Below are 19325 nucleotides of genomic sequence, written 5' to 3' on the forward strand. Positions count from 1 at the left end.
AAACCCTAATGTTAAAACAAAATTGCTTCAATAAAAATTAAACTTACGATCGATCGACCACAGTAATTTATCTCTCACATAGTATTGTTATTGTATTGTTGTATTTTGAATGAAATTCTAAATGATAAGCAATTTGGCTTTAGATCTAAACATTCTACCTATATGGCTATCTTGGAATTTATTGACAAAATTAGTAATGCTGTCGAAAACAATGAGACAACTGTTGGGATTTTCTTAGATTTGTCAAAAGCCTTTGACACTATCGACCATAGTATTTTATTACATAAACTGGAACATTATGGTTTTAGAGGAAACGTTTTAAAATGGTTTAAAGATTACTTACATAATAGAAAACAGTATGTGTATTACAATTCTTGTAAATCTGAATATAAAGATATAATATGTGGAGTACCTCAAGGCTCCATCCTAGGCCCATTATTGTTCATTTTGTATGTTAATGATATCATAAATACTTCCACCATTCTAAAATTTGTCTTGTTTGCCGATGATACTACTATAACTTATTCACATAAGGACATTGTGTCCAAATACGATCTTATCAACAATGAATTAAAAGAAGTTAATAATTGGTTTAAGGCTAATAAGCTATCAGTGAATGCAAGCAAGACTAATTATATGGTGCTTGGTACAAATCACAAAACATCACGCGTATTGTACAATGTTACTAATAATATTATATTAGATAATGTAATCCTGGAAAGGTTGAATAAGACCAAATTTCTTGGAGTGACAATTGATGAAAATCTAACTTGGAAATTTCATATTACCAACATCTCAAGAATATATCTAGAGGTGTTGGTGTAATAAGCCAACTGAAACATTTTGTTCCCGAGCGAATAATGTATTCACTATATTGTACTTTAATACTTCCTTACATAAACTACGGTATCTTAGCATGGGGAAATACTTGTCAAAAATATTTGGAAAAGATTTTCAAACTTCAAAAAAAGCCCTTAGAATGATATCGAATAGTCACTTTTTAAGTCACTCAGCCCCTATTTTCAAGAATTACAATTTGCTTAATGTTTATGATAGTTATGATCTCGAACTAAGCACTTTCATGTACAAGTATAATACCAATCTGTTACCAAAGGCCTTCAATAGTTATTTCGTTGAGCAGAGGAATCACCTCAGGTATCACACAAGAAACGCTGAAGATTACAAGATCTGTCTTACAAAAACAGAGTTTGCTAACAAAACAATAAGAACCGCCGGGCCAAGAAAATGGCATTCGACCGACAGATGCGCCAAAACGGCTACATCAGTAAAACTCTTTAGATCCCAAATTAAAACAAACCTTATGAAAATGTACACTTAATACCTCTTAGTTTTGATTTACTTATTTTATTTTTCTCCTTTTAAAACAAAAAATCGATTAAAATTAACTGATCTCTTAGCATTTATACTATATTCACAAAATGTCAGCTTTCTTTTGCGATATACGTGAGCATATGTTATGAAATCCTAATTTGTCTTAAACTTATATTCTGCATGTTCTTTATTCATCATTTTTTTCCTGCTTAGTTCGTTCTACATGAATGTATGGAAGAGGGTGGGGGGTGTTTGTATGTATGTAATTGTATTTTATTAGACAAATTAAGAAACTTAGGCTAAGGTTAAGGGGGTGCTTGTTCAGGCCTTTTTGGCCTTCTGAGCATCTCCTCATTCAAATGTGTTGTTTTGCTGTTATTGTATTGTTGTATTTTGAATGAAATAAAGATTGATTGATTGATTGATTGATTGATTGATAAAGATTGATTGATATGTTAAGTACAATTCGTCACTATGCACAAACTTTTATTAATTTTTTTTTATACCAGCTGGGACCGAGAGTTTAATCGCCACATTGACATGGACCATCGCTCTCATGGCAGAGAATCCTGACATCCAACAGAAATGTGTAGATGAAATCCACAAGGTCATAGGTCAGGAGAGGTTTCCGTGTCTGCAGGATCGCGGTAACCTTCCATACTGCGAAGCAACTATAATGGAAATACTTCGGTACAGTTCGATCGGACAATTCGCTCTGCCTCACACAACGCATTGCGATACAATACTCAGTAAGTGATTATAGTAAAATGTAATTAGGCCATTATTGTAATTAGTTCTCTGGACTTAAATTTACCAAGTATCAGTGACTTGCCTGATAGAAGTGACTGTACCCAAGGCTCTCGGTACTCTGTATAAACTGCGTATATCGATTTGCAGGACTTTGAATTGTAAGAGTCACAAAATGACCGCTCTGTAAAACATGAAGGCATATGGGTAAAATCTTTTTCTGGTCAGATCTACTACGTGCCGTGTAATGAAAAAAGATCATAGAGCCTATTATAGGGATCTGTTAAACGGTTATTAGACCAAATGATTATTAGACTAAGTGATAATTAGCCTTTCTGGTTATATATAGACACTTTCCGTATGCACAAAACAAGTTAGACCAGGTCTAACGTCACCAGGTCTAACGTCACCAGGTCTAACCTTAATATAGCAAAGTCTCGGTTATACTGCAGGCATCTAATATTAATCTATATATATATATACATATATTTCCCTTAAGATATCAAATAAGGTAATACCAAAAGGTTCCTTCTCTTTAGAACTAATCTCCATAGAGACCAGATCCAAAGTTAGACCTGGTCTAATTGGTTTCTCCATATAGATATACCAGATCCAAAGTTAGACAGGGTCTAATTGGTTTTGAGCACACGGACCATTGTATATAGACTAAACGGGTATTAGACGAAATGATATTAGACCAAATGGCACTACGCCTGTTTACGTCATGTATTGCTCATTACCTTATTTAAGGCCCAGCTCTTACACTATCCAGCTCTTACACAAGGGCGCGCTATTTACACTGTACTCTGTCCTCCCATAATAATTTAGTACTATCAGAATACGCCAAGATTGATCCTCATTTGGATTTGGTTATATGGAAAAAGTAGACTAACTGTGCCAATGGCAAACGTGAAAGTAATCTTGTAAAATAAAAATAAGCCTAATTTTACATGAAAGTAGCTCTGTACGTATTAAAGTCTTTTGCTCTCGTGCGATTGAAGCAGTTGTGGAATTCGGAAACCATGTATAACTTAGCCGTGATAAAGGATGTTAGAATTATTTGGCATGCTATGATAATGATGACAGTAATTTTCTTGTCTGTTCATCTACAGGAGGATACGCAATACCCAAAGGTACCATGGTGATACCTAATCTTATTGCGATACACTTTGATGAAAAATACTGGGACGAGCCTGAAACATTCAAACCAGGTAATGGTAATAATACCATTTCAATAAAATACGATAAATACTTGTGTCGGAAACAATTTGGTCTGATGTCAAATTATGTTCAAAGACTGATTTACTAAACCATGGACAAAGAGTTGAAAAGACCGCCAATGTTTGAAAACCTTTTCATCATGCTTATGCGATGTATGTCAGCTTATTAGAGTAAAAAAGTCTGCATGTCGCTATCATAATAATTACGTAGGCCTCACCTGCACACTTAAATTCACTATTTTGTACTTCGTCCTCAGAACATTTCCTCGACGAAACTGGCTGCATTCGTCAGCATCCAAACAGCTTCCTACCGTTCTCTACTGGTCCTCGAGTATGCCTTGGAGAAGCTTTAGCAAAATCTGAATTATTCCTTTTGTTTAGCTGGCTGCTTCAGAAATACGAGTTTAGCAAAGTACCAGGGCAGGAAGACAAACCACTCATAAATGTTGATCCATGGGGTTTCTTGGGACGAGCGCCTGAGCCTTACCAAGTTGTGTGTAAAAACGCCAATGAAAAATACATAAATTTACATTTATTTGTTCAATGCTGTCGTTAAGTGCATTATATCATCAAATTACTATATACTCGATGATTATTGCGTTGTAGTAATTAAAGAATAGTTTATCATAGCTTGTCAGTAGGGACACAGAATGTGTTCTAGGAGACATTGGGAGGGCAAAGTGAATGGTGGAGGGGTGAATCAGTAAGTTCCCCCTAAACATGCTAAAGAATTTTTGACAATTTCCCCCAAAATGTTGAGTGATTTTTGGGATGACTGGGCATGCTGGGGTGGGGAATGCCAAATACTGGTTGGGTATATCTCAAAATCAATATTTCCGGCTTCCGACTGATTTTGCTTGATTACATCACATTTGTCAAAGAAGCAGGTCATATTGCTGCACTGGACTATAATTTTCAAAAGAATTATGTGTGCACAATTTCAGGTATAGAATTTGGTAACGACAAGGTGGTCCTATATACGTACAGCACTAGTTTAGATAATGGTATAGGGTAAGATAGGATATTAAGTGAGACACTTAAGGATATTATTGGATATAAGACTCATGTAAGTGAATAAAGATTGAACTTTTTATAATTCAAGTATAATCCTGGGATAGTGTCTGGTGTTACAGTTTTGGAGCGATGCTCCAATTCAGTACAGAAAGGCGGGGCCAATTATGTAATGACTGAACTGTCCCACTTACCCCCAACACTTTGGGGTAAGTGGGACACATTCTGGGGTAGGGGTCAATTTGGCACATATATTTATGATATTATTACATTAAAAGAACAAATTTTACAGCAATGCATAATATTGGAGCATTTGGGCATTATTAACATAATTATACCAAAAAATAGTAATACTATACTATCATTATGTTTATTTCATCTGAATATATGAGGAGATTCTTCGCTTACCCCAAGAAAATCCTTGGCCCCTTTGAATTTCACCAAAAAAAATAAAAAAAAGTTCCAAAAGACACCTTATCATATTTTTATAATAGTGGTCATCAACTGACTCAAATTACAAATTATATGAGAACAATTTCACTGACCATCTAGGATTTGACCAAAGATGTTACGTCTCCTCATAGTCCTGTACCAAAGACCACATGGTTGTCTGTAGCAGTAGTATAAAATAAACAATAAACGAGAAGTGAAATTATGTGGTGGTAGTATAAATTGCGACAGTGGACTTTGCAAATATAAACAAGAGGGAATAAAGGTCTTTAGAGAGGTAGCTTGCTCTTCACAGTTACCATCATGGTCCAACATGGAAGTGTGTCAAATGCTGATATGGAGGAGTTAAATAAACAATGCAGTCTTCTTTCCCGATTAGTTTTGACTAGTCAGCTGCAAATCGCACATCAGTCACTAAACCCCGGGCATTAAACAAACCACGGAGGAACACAAACCGGCTGGGACCGAGACAACTCCAACAGGTGCATCCTCTACTATTCTTTCCCCATTGTCTCTATCATCATCCACACTAGAAGAATACCGACGACAGTACACAGAATACAATTATACATTCTTAGTAACGCACTCCTTTACCAACTACACTTGGGTTGGAAACCCCATCTGCCACTCCCACTCTGCCACTAGTCTCATGTCCCATGTATAGTTGGCTAAAAATGGAGAACAGATAAACCAACTTTGGTTATCAATCCTCTGTTTCTCCAGTAAACCCAATCCACTTCAGAATGTCTATAACAGCTTCAACCAGGTCATCGTGATCGTGTTGTGGAGGCTCTGCTCTTCTTTAGCCGACATATTGGTATTTGCATTAACCGTTTCCTTCTTAATGCAATCATCGCTCATTGCTTACTCCACTTCCCTATGTTTCCTTCTCGATACTGTTCTGCCTCCTTATTACCAATCTCTTCCTGTGATTGCCGATTGCTGTGATTGCTTCTTAATGCAATCATCGCTCATTGCTTACTCCACTTCCCTATGTTTCCTTCTCGATACTGTTCTGCCTCCTTATTACCAATCTCTTCCTGTGATTGCCGATCTATTATCATGATTATATACTCTACATCTTATATCTGATCTGCTTCTTACTCGGAATTCCTTTCAGCCTGATTCTAGTTCTGCTGAAGTATAACAAGTTGTCTGTATAATGCAGTAGTCCTCTCTGTATTTTGTTACATATTAACACCGCACCGCACAATACTCCGTTGGTGAGCGACGGGCGATTGGTATTTCACCGAACGCAAGAAAAGGAATCCTATTGGCTAGAAATCGATCGCTAGATCGCTCAGTGGGGAAGTACAAACTCAAAATGGAGAGAATGTATTCAATTCGATAGAAATCAATATTCTATTATTGACGCAGATAAAGAAAGTGGCATAGTGTGTCGATATTTACATTGTATTATAGACTTGTGATTTAATATTCTATACAGTACCTTTATATAATTGTAATTCTCAAACAGTTGAATATATCACAATTTTGATGAACGATTTAAAAATCGTTATGGATAAAATGCAGTAAAATATATCCGCAGCAAACAGCAATCGCCGCTTATTAGTGTATTGCTTTTCGAGTGAGTGTAACAAAACCTGGGTTTTACCTGACAACAAATCGAATTTTCTTACAATGGCAATATCATATTGGGGTACTGACCATGCGCAAATCGTAAAAACGTAGAATAGAAACTCTGTGGCAGGCTCTGTGGTATCGCCTTAGTCGGTCGGCCTATCTCGAACAAAATCGCCATGCGTAGTTGTTGAAACACGAGAGGATTCGCCGTACTACTCTACTATCACGGCAATTTTTGACACGAAGATATAGGGATGATGACGCTGTGACCGATCCTGTATTTGGACATGACTAGGATGATGTCGATCGAAACGGTATCTTCCAAACTCCCGTTCCCGTGGTTTCTTCTAGGCCTATTTGGTTGTAGACCAGATCATAGTCAATGATTTCCTTTTCCTTCTGAGCTCCGTGACGTTAAAAGTGGCAGATGGGGTGAGTGAGCCACGACGCAGAGGAGGAGCTTGACTACATTTGATCTACGATTCTAGTACTACGTTGATCATCATCAGCTTTCCGATGGTAATAATGGAGAATTGATATGTCAAATGAACTGACGATGTATTTTTTATATCGAAAAAAAACCCCCTAAATACACTGCTTTCAAGATTTCTGTTTTTAACAAAGACCAGCCCAGGGATACCGAAAACGAGCCCAGGAATATCGTATTCAGAGCAGTCCCGCCTGGCTTGTTGGGCTGCTATTGGGGGGGTCTCAAGGATTTTCTGGGTACCCACATACATATATGCTCGTAAAATATGTCCCTGGCGGGAACAGATTTCGATAAAATCCAGGTAAAATCATACCCCTAGCGGTACCAGATTTCTATAAAAAACATACCCGGACTAGTTTTTGCCGGGAGTTTCGGCAAAAGTTCTCCTTGCACAAATATGACACATTGACACTTGTACCAGAAATGACTTTTGAAAGTCAAAACTTGAAAGACACTATAAGAGGTGACTTGCTGAATTTGAAACTGGAGCGCACACTGTCAAAATTGCTTTCATCAACATTGAAAAAAAAAAAAAAAAGAAAAAAAACGAGGTAAAGAATAGCATGCATGCCAGAGTCGAGTGTGCCAACATTATTTTCCTTGATTGTCTGATCGAAAAGCTTCGAAATCCTGATACGGAATATTGAAAAAACACAATAACAGAGTCTAGATATACAACAAATAATGTGAGTTAATGATTCATTTTGAACGATTTTGCTTTAATTAAAGCAAACATATATTACCCCCCCCCCCCCATTTTACCCTCCTCCAGGGATCATCATTATTGTACAGCCCATTTCCACGGACGGCTAAACCAAAGGTCAGATCAGGTCGCCTAGATCACGTGGTATTGTTTTGTCAATAAACTGCATTCACTACATGTAGCAGTGCAAGGCCTGTTCACCAGGGCGTTAATATACAATCAGGCAACAGTTGTGCTTCGTGCTTTAGCAATGTGAGTATTGGTATTCATATACCAAAAATTGCCAGGCCTTTTGCTGATAAACATTTGTGTCAAAATGAACATATTTATGGACATGTCGAACAGTGCAGTGATATTATATTTGCGACTTATTCTATCAGTGTTTGCATTATTTGTACGCGAAAAACATACGGTGCACGATTCAGCAAAATATAGTACACGTAGCCTAAATACGGGAGTACATACTTTGTATTAACTATTACTTTTGTGTTAAAACTATATTTTTAAATTTACGTTTTCAAAATGGTGTTATAAAATAACTTACTGTCAAATTTTATTATGGGTGGTTTGGAAATTGTGAAATGAGTCAATTATGTCGACCTATTTCACAACTTTATCATGCCTATACAGTGCATTACTATTATTACTAAACGAAAATCAGGGAATACGTGCAGGATGTACAGTGTATGCACAATATCAACACAATTGAAGTGAATGGACAACCCTACATGTACAAGTGCAAGTTCAATGTCAATAATAAGTGATGCGTATTATATGCTATATTTAGTACATGCTATACAGGTGATTATATATTTGCGAGAAATGTTCACAACACAGACGTAGGAGGAACAGTTGGTTGTACATATATTTTTACATTCTTGGAGCTCGGCACATTGTCTTCCCCAGGAACTACCACAAAAATCAAACAAGGAAAAGCGAATGTAAAATAGCTTAAAATGTGTTTATTTGTATTTATTTCCTTCAATTATTTTGTAATCCCGAGGACGACAATGTGCCGAAAGTTCGAACAATGTAAAAAGTGTACAACTAATATAACGGTTCCTGTTAAGTCTGTGTTGTGAAAGTTTCTTAAAAATATAAATAATTGAATCATGACGACGCACGTCAAACCCCAAAGAGTAAAGGGGTGGTGCAATTTTCATGTGTACCCAGGGTTGGTGAATTATAGGAGGGGTAGGGCTAAGGTTTTTGACAGACCCCCCTTGGGGGGGCATTTTTGGTAGGTCGAAAGGGTGGAAAAGCGATTTTGGGCACCGTTTCTATATTACGCCATAAGGATAACGTTAGGAACACGCACAATTTCGTGTTCGCATTATATACCCATCCCAAAAAGAGAGTATCCAGTTTGACAAGACCTCCCAAAAGTATATTACAAATAAATTTATTCCGCGCAGTTTTATACCTCATTTGTCTAAGTTGGTGCAGAATTGATGCCACAATGACCTTTTGAATGTACTACCCAGGATTTTAAAGTTGCAGTGATTCCTCTTGACATGTTTGATGTGGTTTTCCTGCTTTCCTGATTTGTTTTTTCGCCTTACAATATCGAAACAAAATGTATATTGAGTAGCAGGACCAAATCAATAGGAATTACTGCAACTTTTAAAATAGAGGTGATTACATTCAAAAGGTCATTTTGGCATCAATTCTGAATCGATTTAGACCATTGAGGTATCAGACTGTGCGGAATAAATTTATCTATGCTTTTGGTGGGTCTTGATTTAATACTCTTTAACTTATTGACCAAAATTAAACTGGATACCGTAAAAACTCGATAGTTAGCATATGTGCTTACTATCGAGCGCTTTGGATAACATAAAATTGTACCAAAGTCCGGCGCTTTACCAAATGAGCTAATGGGGTTAAGATACACATTTGCAGGTTTACTTGTTCGTGTATAACTATGTGTATCGATGATTTGCTCAAAACCCATTACACTTTTGTGGATGGGGCTCTTCATGTTTGCATGTTTTAAAAGCGCTCGATAGTAAGCACATATGCTAACTATCGAGTTTTACGGTACTTTCTTTTTTGGGATGGGTTTATAATAAAACAATTTAAGGCTTTAAATTTGTTCCACAAAATCATGCATGTGTAAAGGTCAAAAGTGGGGCAACGTTTTTGGCACATCGAGGGGGTGGGAGAATATTTGGTACGACCAAAGGGGTAGGGAGGAAGCGATTTTGGCAGACCATTTGACCATTCACCACCTCGGGGTATTTAGAGCCCCATGCAGGGACCTTAAAGGGGGGGGGGGGGGAAGGTGGCAGACCAAAAAGAGCCAACTTAGCATTTTTTCGGGCTGGTCAAACGTCAGGTATCAAAAACTGAAAAATTTTCAGCAAAACTGTTTCAAATGTAAACCACTTAATAATCAGTCACAAAAATATAGTTTGCAATGTCTATACGATTTTCTTACAATACGGTCACCCCTGCGTCAGATAAAAAGGGTCGATTATTTTGCAGAGTCACCCCCGTATAAGTACGAAACATTGTCGAACTTACATTGTACACACGCGAATTTAAATGAAAACAAAGAGTGAAAAAGGGTGGTCAAGTTTTTGTTACCCGGCAATTAACAACTTGAAGAGATCGGAATTGCCAAATACTCTACGCTTAATGCAAATAATCGCAATATATCTAACATATTCACCAGATTTCAGATTTTCGAAAGCTCTTTGGCCTGGAGGAAACGTCACCATGCTGGGTGCTCTCATAGAGACCGCTTTATCGTCAGTTACTGCTGTCAATGTGGCATTGGGGTGTGCAGCAGTGTTGGCATATTTCATGTATAATAGCGTCAAGAGGCCACCTGGAATGCCACCTGGTCCAACACCATATCCTTTCATTGGCAATATACTGAGTAAGTTAATCGAACAACTATATTCATGTGAGCATCCGTTGGAGTGTTTAGATGTATTATACGTAGGATATTCATAATTAAAAATAATGTCGATGGAATAGGTTGTGACGATGGGCTCCGTATGTCTATAAACAGTTGAAAGACTTGCTCAGGAAGACTTGGTGTAATCGCCAACTCCGTGAACACCACTAGTATTATAATAAATGAATTAAATGACTTCAATTTACTTCATAATTTTCAGCCATTCAACTAGGACAACTTGACTGTTGAATGTTAGTGAAGACGATATACTTGTATGTGCAAGCTTGTGTGAAACCCTGTGTAGCTGCTTTTCTCAGCTTAAAGTGTTACATATTGGCCATAACATGTTAAAAGGAGTATTCACATATAGCAACGATCAAGTTAGTAGTGTAGCATGAGTGGTTGCCGACCATATACCTGAGTGATCATATTTCAAGTTGGTGTCTGCGCCGCCATTGCTTGAATATTCAACCCCTAAGCTTCTACATAAAATTATACCCATTGTAATTAAATATGTATTCTCTTCTTTTCTCCTGAAGTGTTTTGGAAGAAACCTGGGCAGGAGGTGTTCCGCGATTGTAGCAAAGAATACGGGAACGTTTTTTCGCTTAAAATCGGTCAATGGTGGCTGGTAATGCTAAACGATATTGAAACAGTGCGAGATGCTTTTCAGAAAAAGCCCATCGACTTCGCGGACAGACCAAAACTGGTTTCTAGTAAGTCCAATTGCAGAACATAGTCAGTCCAACGTAACGGTTGGGGTTAGCATGGTTAGGGCTGCAGTAAAAGTTTCAGGGCTTAGGGTTTAGTTGAGTTGGGCGGACAATTTTCTGCAATTATACCGTAAATACTGTTTGACGTTAAATTCAATTTTTTGGAGCAGAATTGAGCGGCTTGCCAATTGATACACGTAGGCCTTTGTATGGGAATCGAAGCGACCAATTCGGGTAACAACCGTTTTTCAGTGATTCTTTGATGTGGTCTTTCTCCTCTAATCACGAAAATGTCTCGGCAAAACTCAGCCGGAGTCTAGGTTTAACGCCGGGGCATGGCTTTCTGCTCGAGACTTTTCAGACACAGGATGACGACTATCGGGCTAAACGATGATGCCATCCCATTGCAATCCCATGTTGTTATGACCTAAACATCTCAAAAAAGTAACTAACCCTCTGAAATAATGTCCATTATTCAAAATGGGAGATTGTATTACAAATCTGTAAAATGCGTTTGAAGCAGAAGTTATTTCTGCACATTTTGACACCTCATTTGTAGCAATTGACTAAATATTGACGTCACAGCGTACATTTAAATCAATGTAACCCAAGATTTGAAAGTTGCAGTAAATTGTATTTATTTTGTATTCATAATGGATAATGGAAGTGCACCTTTCAAATCTGGACCTCACTACACTAAATTGACCGGGGTTTTATTGTTTTCCGGGCTATCGTATCAAAATATCAGAAATAAATTCTGCCTCCAACGCATTTTACAGATTTGTAATACAATAGTCCTTTTTGAATACTCATGGTCATTTGTTAAGGGGTTAGTTACTTTTTGAGATGTTTACTTGAGGTGTTGGTATATGAGAAGTATACGATGTTTCAGTAGACGTTTACAAGTTATCTGTTATAATGTAGACTAATGGCGATCATGGCTCAACGTAAAAAGTTGTAAAAGTGGGTTCCAGTCAGATATTTAATTCAAACCTTTGTGATTTTGACTGATTCTTGTAAATTTCATTTTACTATTTTTTCTTTCGTGTTAATTGCTTGTTTGTTGGCGTTCATGGTTGCAGTGGAAATGTTTACAGAAGGTTACAAAGATATTGTGTTTAGCTCTTACAATGAGACATGGAAATTACATAGAAAGCTTGGTCATTCGGCTATTAGGTAAGCTGTGCGCATAAATCCACATCCACTATATACCTTAAAATGGTATGAATTATTTTTTCTTTTATAATTATGGTTTTTATTGGAGTTATAAATGGATACCCTTTTAAAGAGGTGTGTTTCTCATGAAGGACAGATGAACAGAGATGAAGCTTTTTTGCCCCTCAATCGAGGAGGGGGACATTGCCGCAACCTTTTCGGGGGCCGATGTACGACGCGACGGTAAAGAAAGTTCTCGGGGGGGGGGGGGGGGGGGAGGGCTCTCATGGCCGTACTTAGATCCCTTCATAAACCGCAAAACCACTTTTGGATCAAACACGAATCTGTAACCATCAAATTAAATGCAAGTCAAGATGAACACATTTATTAATTGTTAATATTATGTTTGATATAAAGATCGAGAACTCTGGAGAACATTCAAGCACTGAAGCCAGACGGTAACATGAGTAGGTTTATTTCACCTTGAAGGCATGGATAGTCTTCAAGGTGAAATATGGGTTAACTTTCCCCTAGGTCATCCAATATACCATGAACTAGTAGGATTACAACTGGCATTTTCTGGCCAGTTTATACTCATTTCCACATGCTGTTCTTTCATTCTGTGATCGCATATCTTCTTTGCAGGCACTTTGCATCAAGCAGTAAATTGGAGAAGCTGGTCGAAGAAATTACAGGGAGAATGTCGGAAAGGTTGGATGCGTTTGAGGGCCAGCCCATGGACCCAAAAGATGTTATTTTCCTTGGAATATACAATCTTCTTGCAAGTTTATCCTTTGGGGAAAGGTACGTTGTAGCAATCGGACCAGGAACCACGTTACTGTTTGTGTGGCATCAAATGTCACCACATCAATATTTTATACTGACATAAGAAGTGAATGCATTAGAAACATTATCTTTATGCCAGCCTATAAATAAATAGAGCGAGCGATGTCGAAGTCGAGTTATAGCAGCTACCCCGTGTAAAGTCGGGGCCTCCTTGGGATGCTGGTTGCCCTGATATTTCAGATGCTTATGCCCTCTTTTTGTGCTTTGTAGCCATTATTTGACCATTTTTGTCAGGTTTTTGCCCTCTTGAAAGTTACTTTGCCCCCACCCACCTCTTGTATAGTTCTAGTTATGCCACTGCCTATGCAATATTACTCTTTGACAACAACTGTGTTATTAATTTCCAGTTATGATTTTGACGACCCGAGGCTACAATTTTCATGAATATGAGTAAGGAAGGATTTGATATCGTTGGGCAAGGATTTGCAGCGGACTACATCCCCATCGCCAGATTCATACCGACACCTGGTTTGCGAAAATTAAAGAAACTTTTAGGTGCCTATGTAGGGAAGATACACGACTACTTCCGGAGGCACCGTGAAACATATGACTCAGGTATGAAAAATAAACTTATTTGAATGACAGAGTCACGCGGCGGATGCCATGATCGAGCCGACAACTCGTGAAACCGCCTGGCCGTATGGCATTTTCCATATACTCGGTTAGTTTTGTGGGGTTCATTATCGAACCCCAACGGTTTTAGCTTGTATTTATATTATTTATCAACATAGGCCTATTTGTTTGTGATATTTCAAGCGTTTTAAAATTTCAAAATAATCCCATTCACTTACACGGTTGACGATGACAATTTACTGAATTTAGGGACTGCACGTCATACACCACCTGGACAGAGTTAATCCATGAATTTAAAATTGCTACTGTTTGAAGCAAAGATTATTATTTCTACCTATAAAATACTTGGATTCAACCAAATTAATTGTTGTTCAAGGGCAAGGGAGGAGTTTGATTTCTTAAAGTTACAATTATGACTTTAAATCTCCTTTAGAACACCACAGTTACGCGGTTAAGTCAGTAAGTAAGTTTTCTTTCATTTTACCTTATATGTTTGGCTTAAAAGAGGATTTCGTGATCCTAGCATCATCTTTTTAGGACATATTTCAGTAGATATCTACGAAAACAGCTTATTCCCAAAATTTCAGTTGATTCCGATTTGGCATTTGCGAGTTATGCATGATTATGTGTATTACACTACTCCATAATATGATCCTGCGTCATATCCAAAAAGATGGTTTTGTTACATTTTGATGTGCAACTTGGACTTGGAAAACACTGTCTCTTGAGTTTTCCTTCACTTAGAAGATTCAATTAGGCCTTAAATTGAGGCTAATTTGTTCTATATTACTCATGTTTTTATCCTGTTTTAAAATAATTTTTAATTATTTTCTTATGACCTTTGGAATGAAATGTGCCAAGGGTGCAGGGGGAAGTGGATTATGGGGAGGGATTCATATCGTTAAAATTTGATATAAAACCCCATCAAAAATTTGAATCTAGTAAAAAAATGTCTAAATAAACTCCAAGACATCTAAACCAAGTAAATAAATACAGAAGGTGATTTAAAAGACTAATACTTGCTTAGAATGATTGTAAATGTGGCCAGAGGTTTCCAGTGATATAAAAATCTCAACTTTTTTTGAGAAAAGTGGGGGATGATGCTGTGGATCACGAAATGCAATTTTAAAATGACCAGAAAACCTTACTGACAGTTGTTACTAATAGATATGTTTTATAGTATTTGGCAAAGAATAAACAAATTAAAATGTGACCAAAATTATATATTGCAACTGCATTAGTTGCAAGTCCTCACTATGGGAGCATCCGGCATCAGCTCTGCGGCCTTGATGTTTTTTGGGGGCTAGAGGCCCAGTATCAACAAAAAAATCATCAAGACAACATGAAAAAAGCAGCAGTATTTTATAAAGAAAAAAAAAAGAAACTCGATTTTAAAAGGTGCTGTAAACTGATTTGAATTCAACGCGAAGATAATGGCGAGTTTTACATACCACAATCCTTGCGTTTACAATTGATCGCTGTAAACTGTAATTTTTAAATTCGGTATTTAAGAACAATGCTGTGTTGTTAATATTGAACGAAATTGGGCGAAAGGTGTATCAAAATGCCACCTTTCCTAAAATATGAAAACCATTAATAATTTCAAATGGCCTTTTCAGACAACTTGCGAGATATGTGCGATTCTCTGATTCACGCGCAACAGGAAGCCATCGACGAGGGCAGTGAACACATCTCAAAGCTTACGGATACCCATCTGTGTCAGACTATCTCGGATCTATTTGCAGGTACAGATTATGTCACGTTTTGTTTAAATGAATGATTGTATGCGCATTTTTAAAGAAAGGCAAAATGTCTTCAAAAGTTCTACGATTATTCATAAATTTGACTGAATTCCAACGGTTAGAGTAATGTAATTGGAACTGTGCATCTATTTTACAATTTTCTATAGACAAGCCCAATATGTTTATACGTATCCTGCATGTGTCAATTCCGATTCGTCCCTGTGCAAAACATTAATTTGCATTTTTTATATACCAGCTGGAACAGATACTACAATCGGATCATTGTCATGGACCGTAGCTCTCATGGCAGAGAATCCAGACATCCAACAGAAATGTGCAGATGAAATCCATAAGGTCATAGGTCAGGAGAAGTTTCCATGTCTGCAGGATCGTGGTAACCTCCCGTACTGTGAAGCAACTATGATGGAAATACTTCGGTACAGTTCGTTCATACCTTTGGCTCTGCCTCACACAACACATTGCGATACAACACTCAGTAAGTGATTATACATTTAATGAAACTAGGGCATTATTGTTACTTGAAATCAATTAAGAGCCTCTGGGCATGAATTTAGTCATGCCTATTTAGTCCTAGGTCCAGCATTGTTGTAACTACTTGACCCGGCATTGCTCTTATGAACTCTCACCCTCCTGACAAAACCATGAAACCAGTGTCGCAACTTAGGGCTCATTCAGTGATATATAGGTTAGCCTTCCGCACGTGGGTTTTGGTATTTAAACATAAAGATATAAGTATAGCTTCCAGAAAAGATGCGAAACTACGTTTTTGTGTATGTTGTCTGTTCACAAGGTCACGCTTTTACACTGTCTTCAGTTTTGAGGTCGGATATTGCCGCCTCCTATTAGATGATCCACATATTATTTTGGAACATAGTCCGACATAGGATAATAAACCTTGCCAATGTTACGTGAAAGTAATTTTGTAAGATAAAAATGTGTCAAAACTAATATGAAATGTAGCTTTGTATGTATTAAACTTAATGTACGATCTTTTCTCAGAATATACCTTTATTTTTACAAAACCGATTTTTGGCATATTTATATTAAATACGTACACATGTTCCAACTTACATATATGAGCAAGCTGTCAAATTCGCCCTATTTGTAGTAAAACGGTATGATTATATGTCAGAACGATCGCAAATCTTAATCTCTTACGAAGCCAGTTTGGTTACGCTCACTCCACGCATGTGGAGGGAGCATAACCAAACTGGCTGCGTAGGAGACTAACTCTGAGGCTGCACTCGGCGTCCTAATCCAAAAAGTGCGAGATATTTCGAGTGATAGAGGTAAAGTTTATGAGGTTGTTTCTTTGCAAATTTCCTTGTTTTTCGCTTCTAAATGTATTTAGTGCTGCAGAATGGTGAATCATAGCAAACATATTGTTAATTTTGGTGATAACCCTCAAAATTGGCACAGATGTAGCTTTTGATATGCTTAACAAATTTGGACCCAGGGCCAAATTATATTAAATCAAAATGGGGTAAAGGTCATCGAACTTTATACAGGAAAAAAAAATTCAAAAGTTGTTCAAATTGAGTTATAAAATGCCAGTAGTGTTCCTTCTGGTCACAAGGATTCAGAAAAAGTATAGTTTGACCTATCTCAGATGTACGGTTCCCATTTTATAAGCAAAAATGTCGAAGGTCATGGTTTGATTTTCTACAGTGGTCAAATTGGAAAATTGCTCGATTGTTATCAAAATGGCCTCAAATTGTTCCTCTCAGAATACTATTGCATAGTAGGATATGTTATATATATGTAGGAAGTTTACTTCCCAAGGTTGCACAGGCAAATAGGTCAAGACCATAAAGCTCCATATCAAACGTTACATACATTGACTGACCAAATTTTGAGCGTAACCTTGAGAAGCAAACTTCCTTCATATGTCTTAATATGAATTATTATGCCGAGGAAATAATTTGAGACCATTTTGACAACAATTAGAGCAAGTTTTCAAATTTGACCCATGTAGAGGTCAAACCTCGACCTTTTGCTTATAATGTGAGAACTGAGAACCTTGCATCACAGATAGGTCAACTATACTTTTCTGGATCTCTGTGACCAGGGAATGACATGGTTTATAACTCAATTTGAACAACTTTGAATTTTTTCCTGTATAAAGATCGATGACCTCTATGGCGGCCATATTGAAAAGAAAAATTGGGCCCTCCCCCTAGAATTGTTCACCAGACTGAATACCCCAGCAAACACAAAAATGTTTTAAAACGTTTTAAATAAGTTATATTTGGGTTTGGGTTTTGGTAAAAATGTTTTAACAACATTAAAATGTCGGGTTATATAAAGGTCATGACCTCGTTTTAAAACGTTTTGTATGAAAACACACTACGACAATATTTTTAAAATGTTTTCGAAATGTCATTGTAAACTATTTTTGCGAACATTTTTGGCCAAATATTTTGACAACACTTAAATAACATTATGTTAAAATATTTGCGCCTTAATAAACACAGAAATGTTCTTAAAATGTTTTTACAAAACGTTTTAATAACATTTAAATGTCGGGTTATATAAAATTCGTGAAAAGATGTTAAAAACGTTATTGTAAATATTTTGGGCAAACATTTTTTGCAAAATATTTTTCCAACCCCAAAAACATTTTGTTTACAATGATTTGTACCAAGTTTTCAAAAATGTTTTTGGAATGTTATTAAAACGTTTTTTATACCCTTTATATAATCCGACATTTATATGTTTTCTGTAAAACATTTGTGTTTGCTGTGCAGTAAATTACCAACAAATGTTATTTAATGTTATAAAAACGTTTTATACCATTAATGTACCCTTTATATAACCTGACATTTAAACGTTTTCTGACAACCTTTTATAACCTTTTGCGAATGATGTCGATAACGTTTTGTGTTTGCTGGGACTACATATGTGCCAAATTTCACACTTTTTCACCAAACTTTAAAAATGGTTTCACCATTCTGCAGCATTAATTCGGAACTTTCATAATGATTGCATATTATCGTTTTGGAAGAAAAAAGAAAATTATAAAAATTTAAAAGATCGTACATTTAAGGCTTTGAGGGCTTTTGCTCTCGTGCGATTGAGGCAGTTGTTGCATGCATTAAGTCTAGGAACGTGAGAATAAGCCGTGATTAAGGATATTAGATTTATTTTGCATGCTATGATATGATGACAGTAATTTTCTTGTCTGTTCATCTACCATGTCTACAGGAGGATACGCAATACCTAAAGGTACCATGGTGATGCCTAATCTTCTTGCGATACACTTTGATGAAAAGTACTGGGACGAGCCTGAAACATTCAAACCAGGTAAGGCATGGTAATAATACTATTACAACAAAAATTGTGTCGAAAACAATTTTGTCCTATGTTTTCTGTTGCAAAAGACTGTCAATGTTTGAAGATCGTTTTATCATGCTTATGCGATATGTCCATGTCAGTTTATTAGAATCAAAAGTTCTAAGTGTATATTAATTAACAGGCTTGAACTCAACATCAAGCTGTACACTAATATTAGTTACTTTTCACGTCCTCAGAACATTTCCTCGACGAAACTGGCTGCATTCGTCAGCATCCAAACAGCTTCCTACCGTTTTCTGCTGGGCGTCGAGCATGCCTGGGAGAAGCTTTGGCAAAGGCTGAGTTGTTCCTTTTGTTTAGCTGGCTACTTCAGAAATACGAGTTTAGCAAAGTAGCAGGTCAGGGAGACAAACCGCTCTTAGATATCGATGCATGGGATTTTGTTGGCACGAATGCCTAAGCCTTATCAAGTTGTGTGTAAAACGACCAATACAAAATGCATAAATGCATACATTTGGTCACTGCTCGCCAAATGCATT

The 19325-nt window shown here is 37.0% G+C and overlaps 2 protein-coding genes across 4 annotated transcripts in view; both read left to right on the forward strand.

Moving 5' to 3' along the window:
* LOC140164584 (cytochrome P450 1A1-like) overlaps positions 1-6888 on the forward strand; it is a 44143-nt gene extending 37255 nt beyond the window's left edge. For all 3 annotated transcript variants that reach the window (XM_072187895.1, XM_072187897.1, XM_072187896.1), the window contains exons 8-10: positions 1842-2081; positions 3192-3290; positions 3557-6888. In XM_072187895.1, coding sequence (XP_072043996.1) covers positions 1842-2081; positions 3192-3290; positions 3557-3855 — 638 coding nt within the window. In that variant the 3' untranslated portion in view covers positions 3856-6888. The remainder of the gene's footprint in view (positions 1-1841; positions 2082-3191; positions 3291-3556) is intronic.
* Positions 6889-7662: 774 nt separating this feature from the next.
* On the forward strand, positions 7663-19285 carry LOC140163562 (cytochrome P450 2U1-like). Its single transcript, XM_072186876.1, has 10 exons — positions 7663-7789; positions 10215-10421; positions 10982-11158; positions 12238-12331; positions 12956-13154; positions 13525-13711; positions 15349-15474; positions 15728-15967; positions 18697-18795; positions 19023-19285. The coding sequence occupies exons 2-10, from the start codon at positions 10259-10261 to the stop codon at positions 19244-19246; spliced, it is 1509 nt and encodes a 502-aa protein (XP_072042977.1). The 5' UTR covers positions 7663-7789; positions 10215-10258; the 3' UTR covers positions 19247-19285.
* The last annotated feature ends 40 nt before the right edge of the window (positions 19286-19325 follow it).

This window comes from Amphiura filiformis, chromosome 11 (genome assembly GCF_039555335.1).
Source record: "Amphiura filiformis chromosome 11, Afil_fr2py, whole genome shotgun sequence".
Classification (NCBI taxonomy): domain Eukaryota; kingdom Metazoa; phylum Echinodermata; class Ophiuroidea; order Amphilepidida; family Amphiuridae; genus Amphiura; species Amphiura filiformis.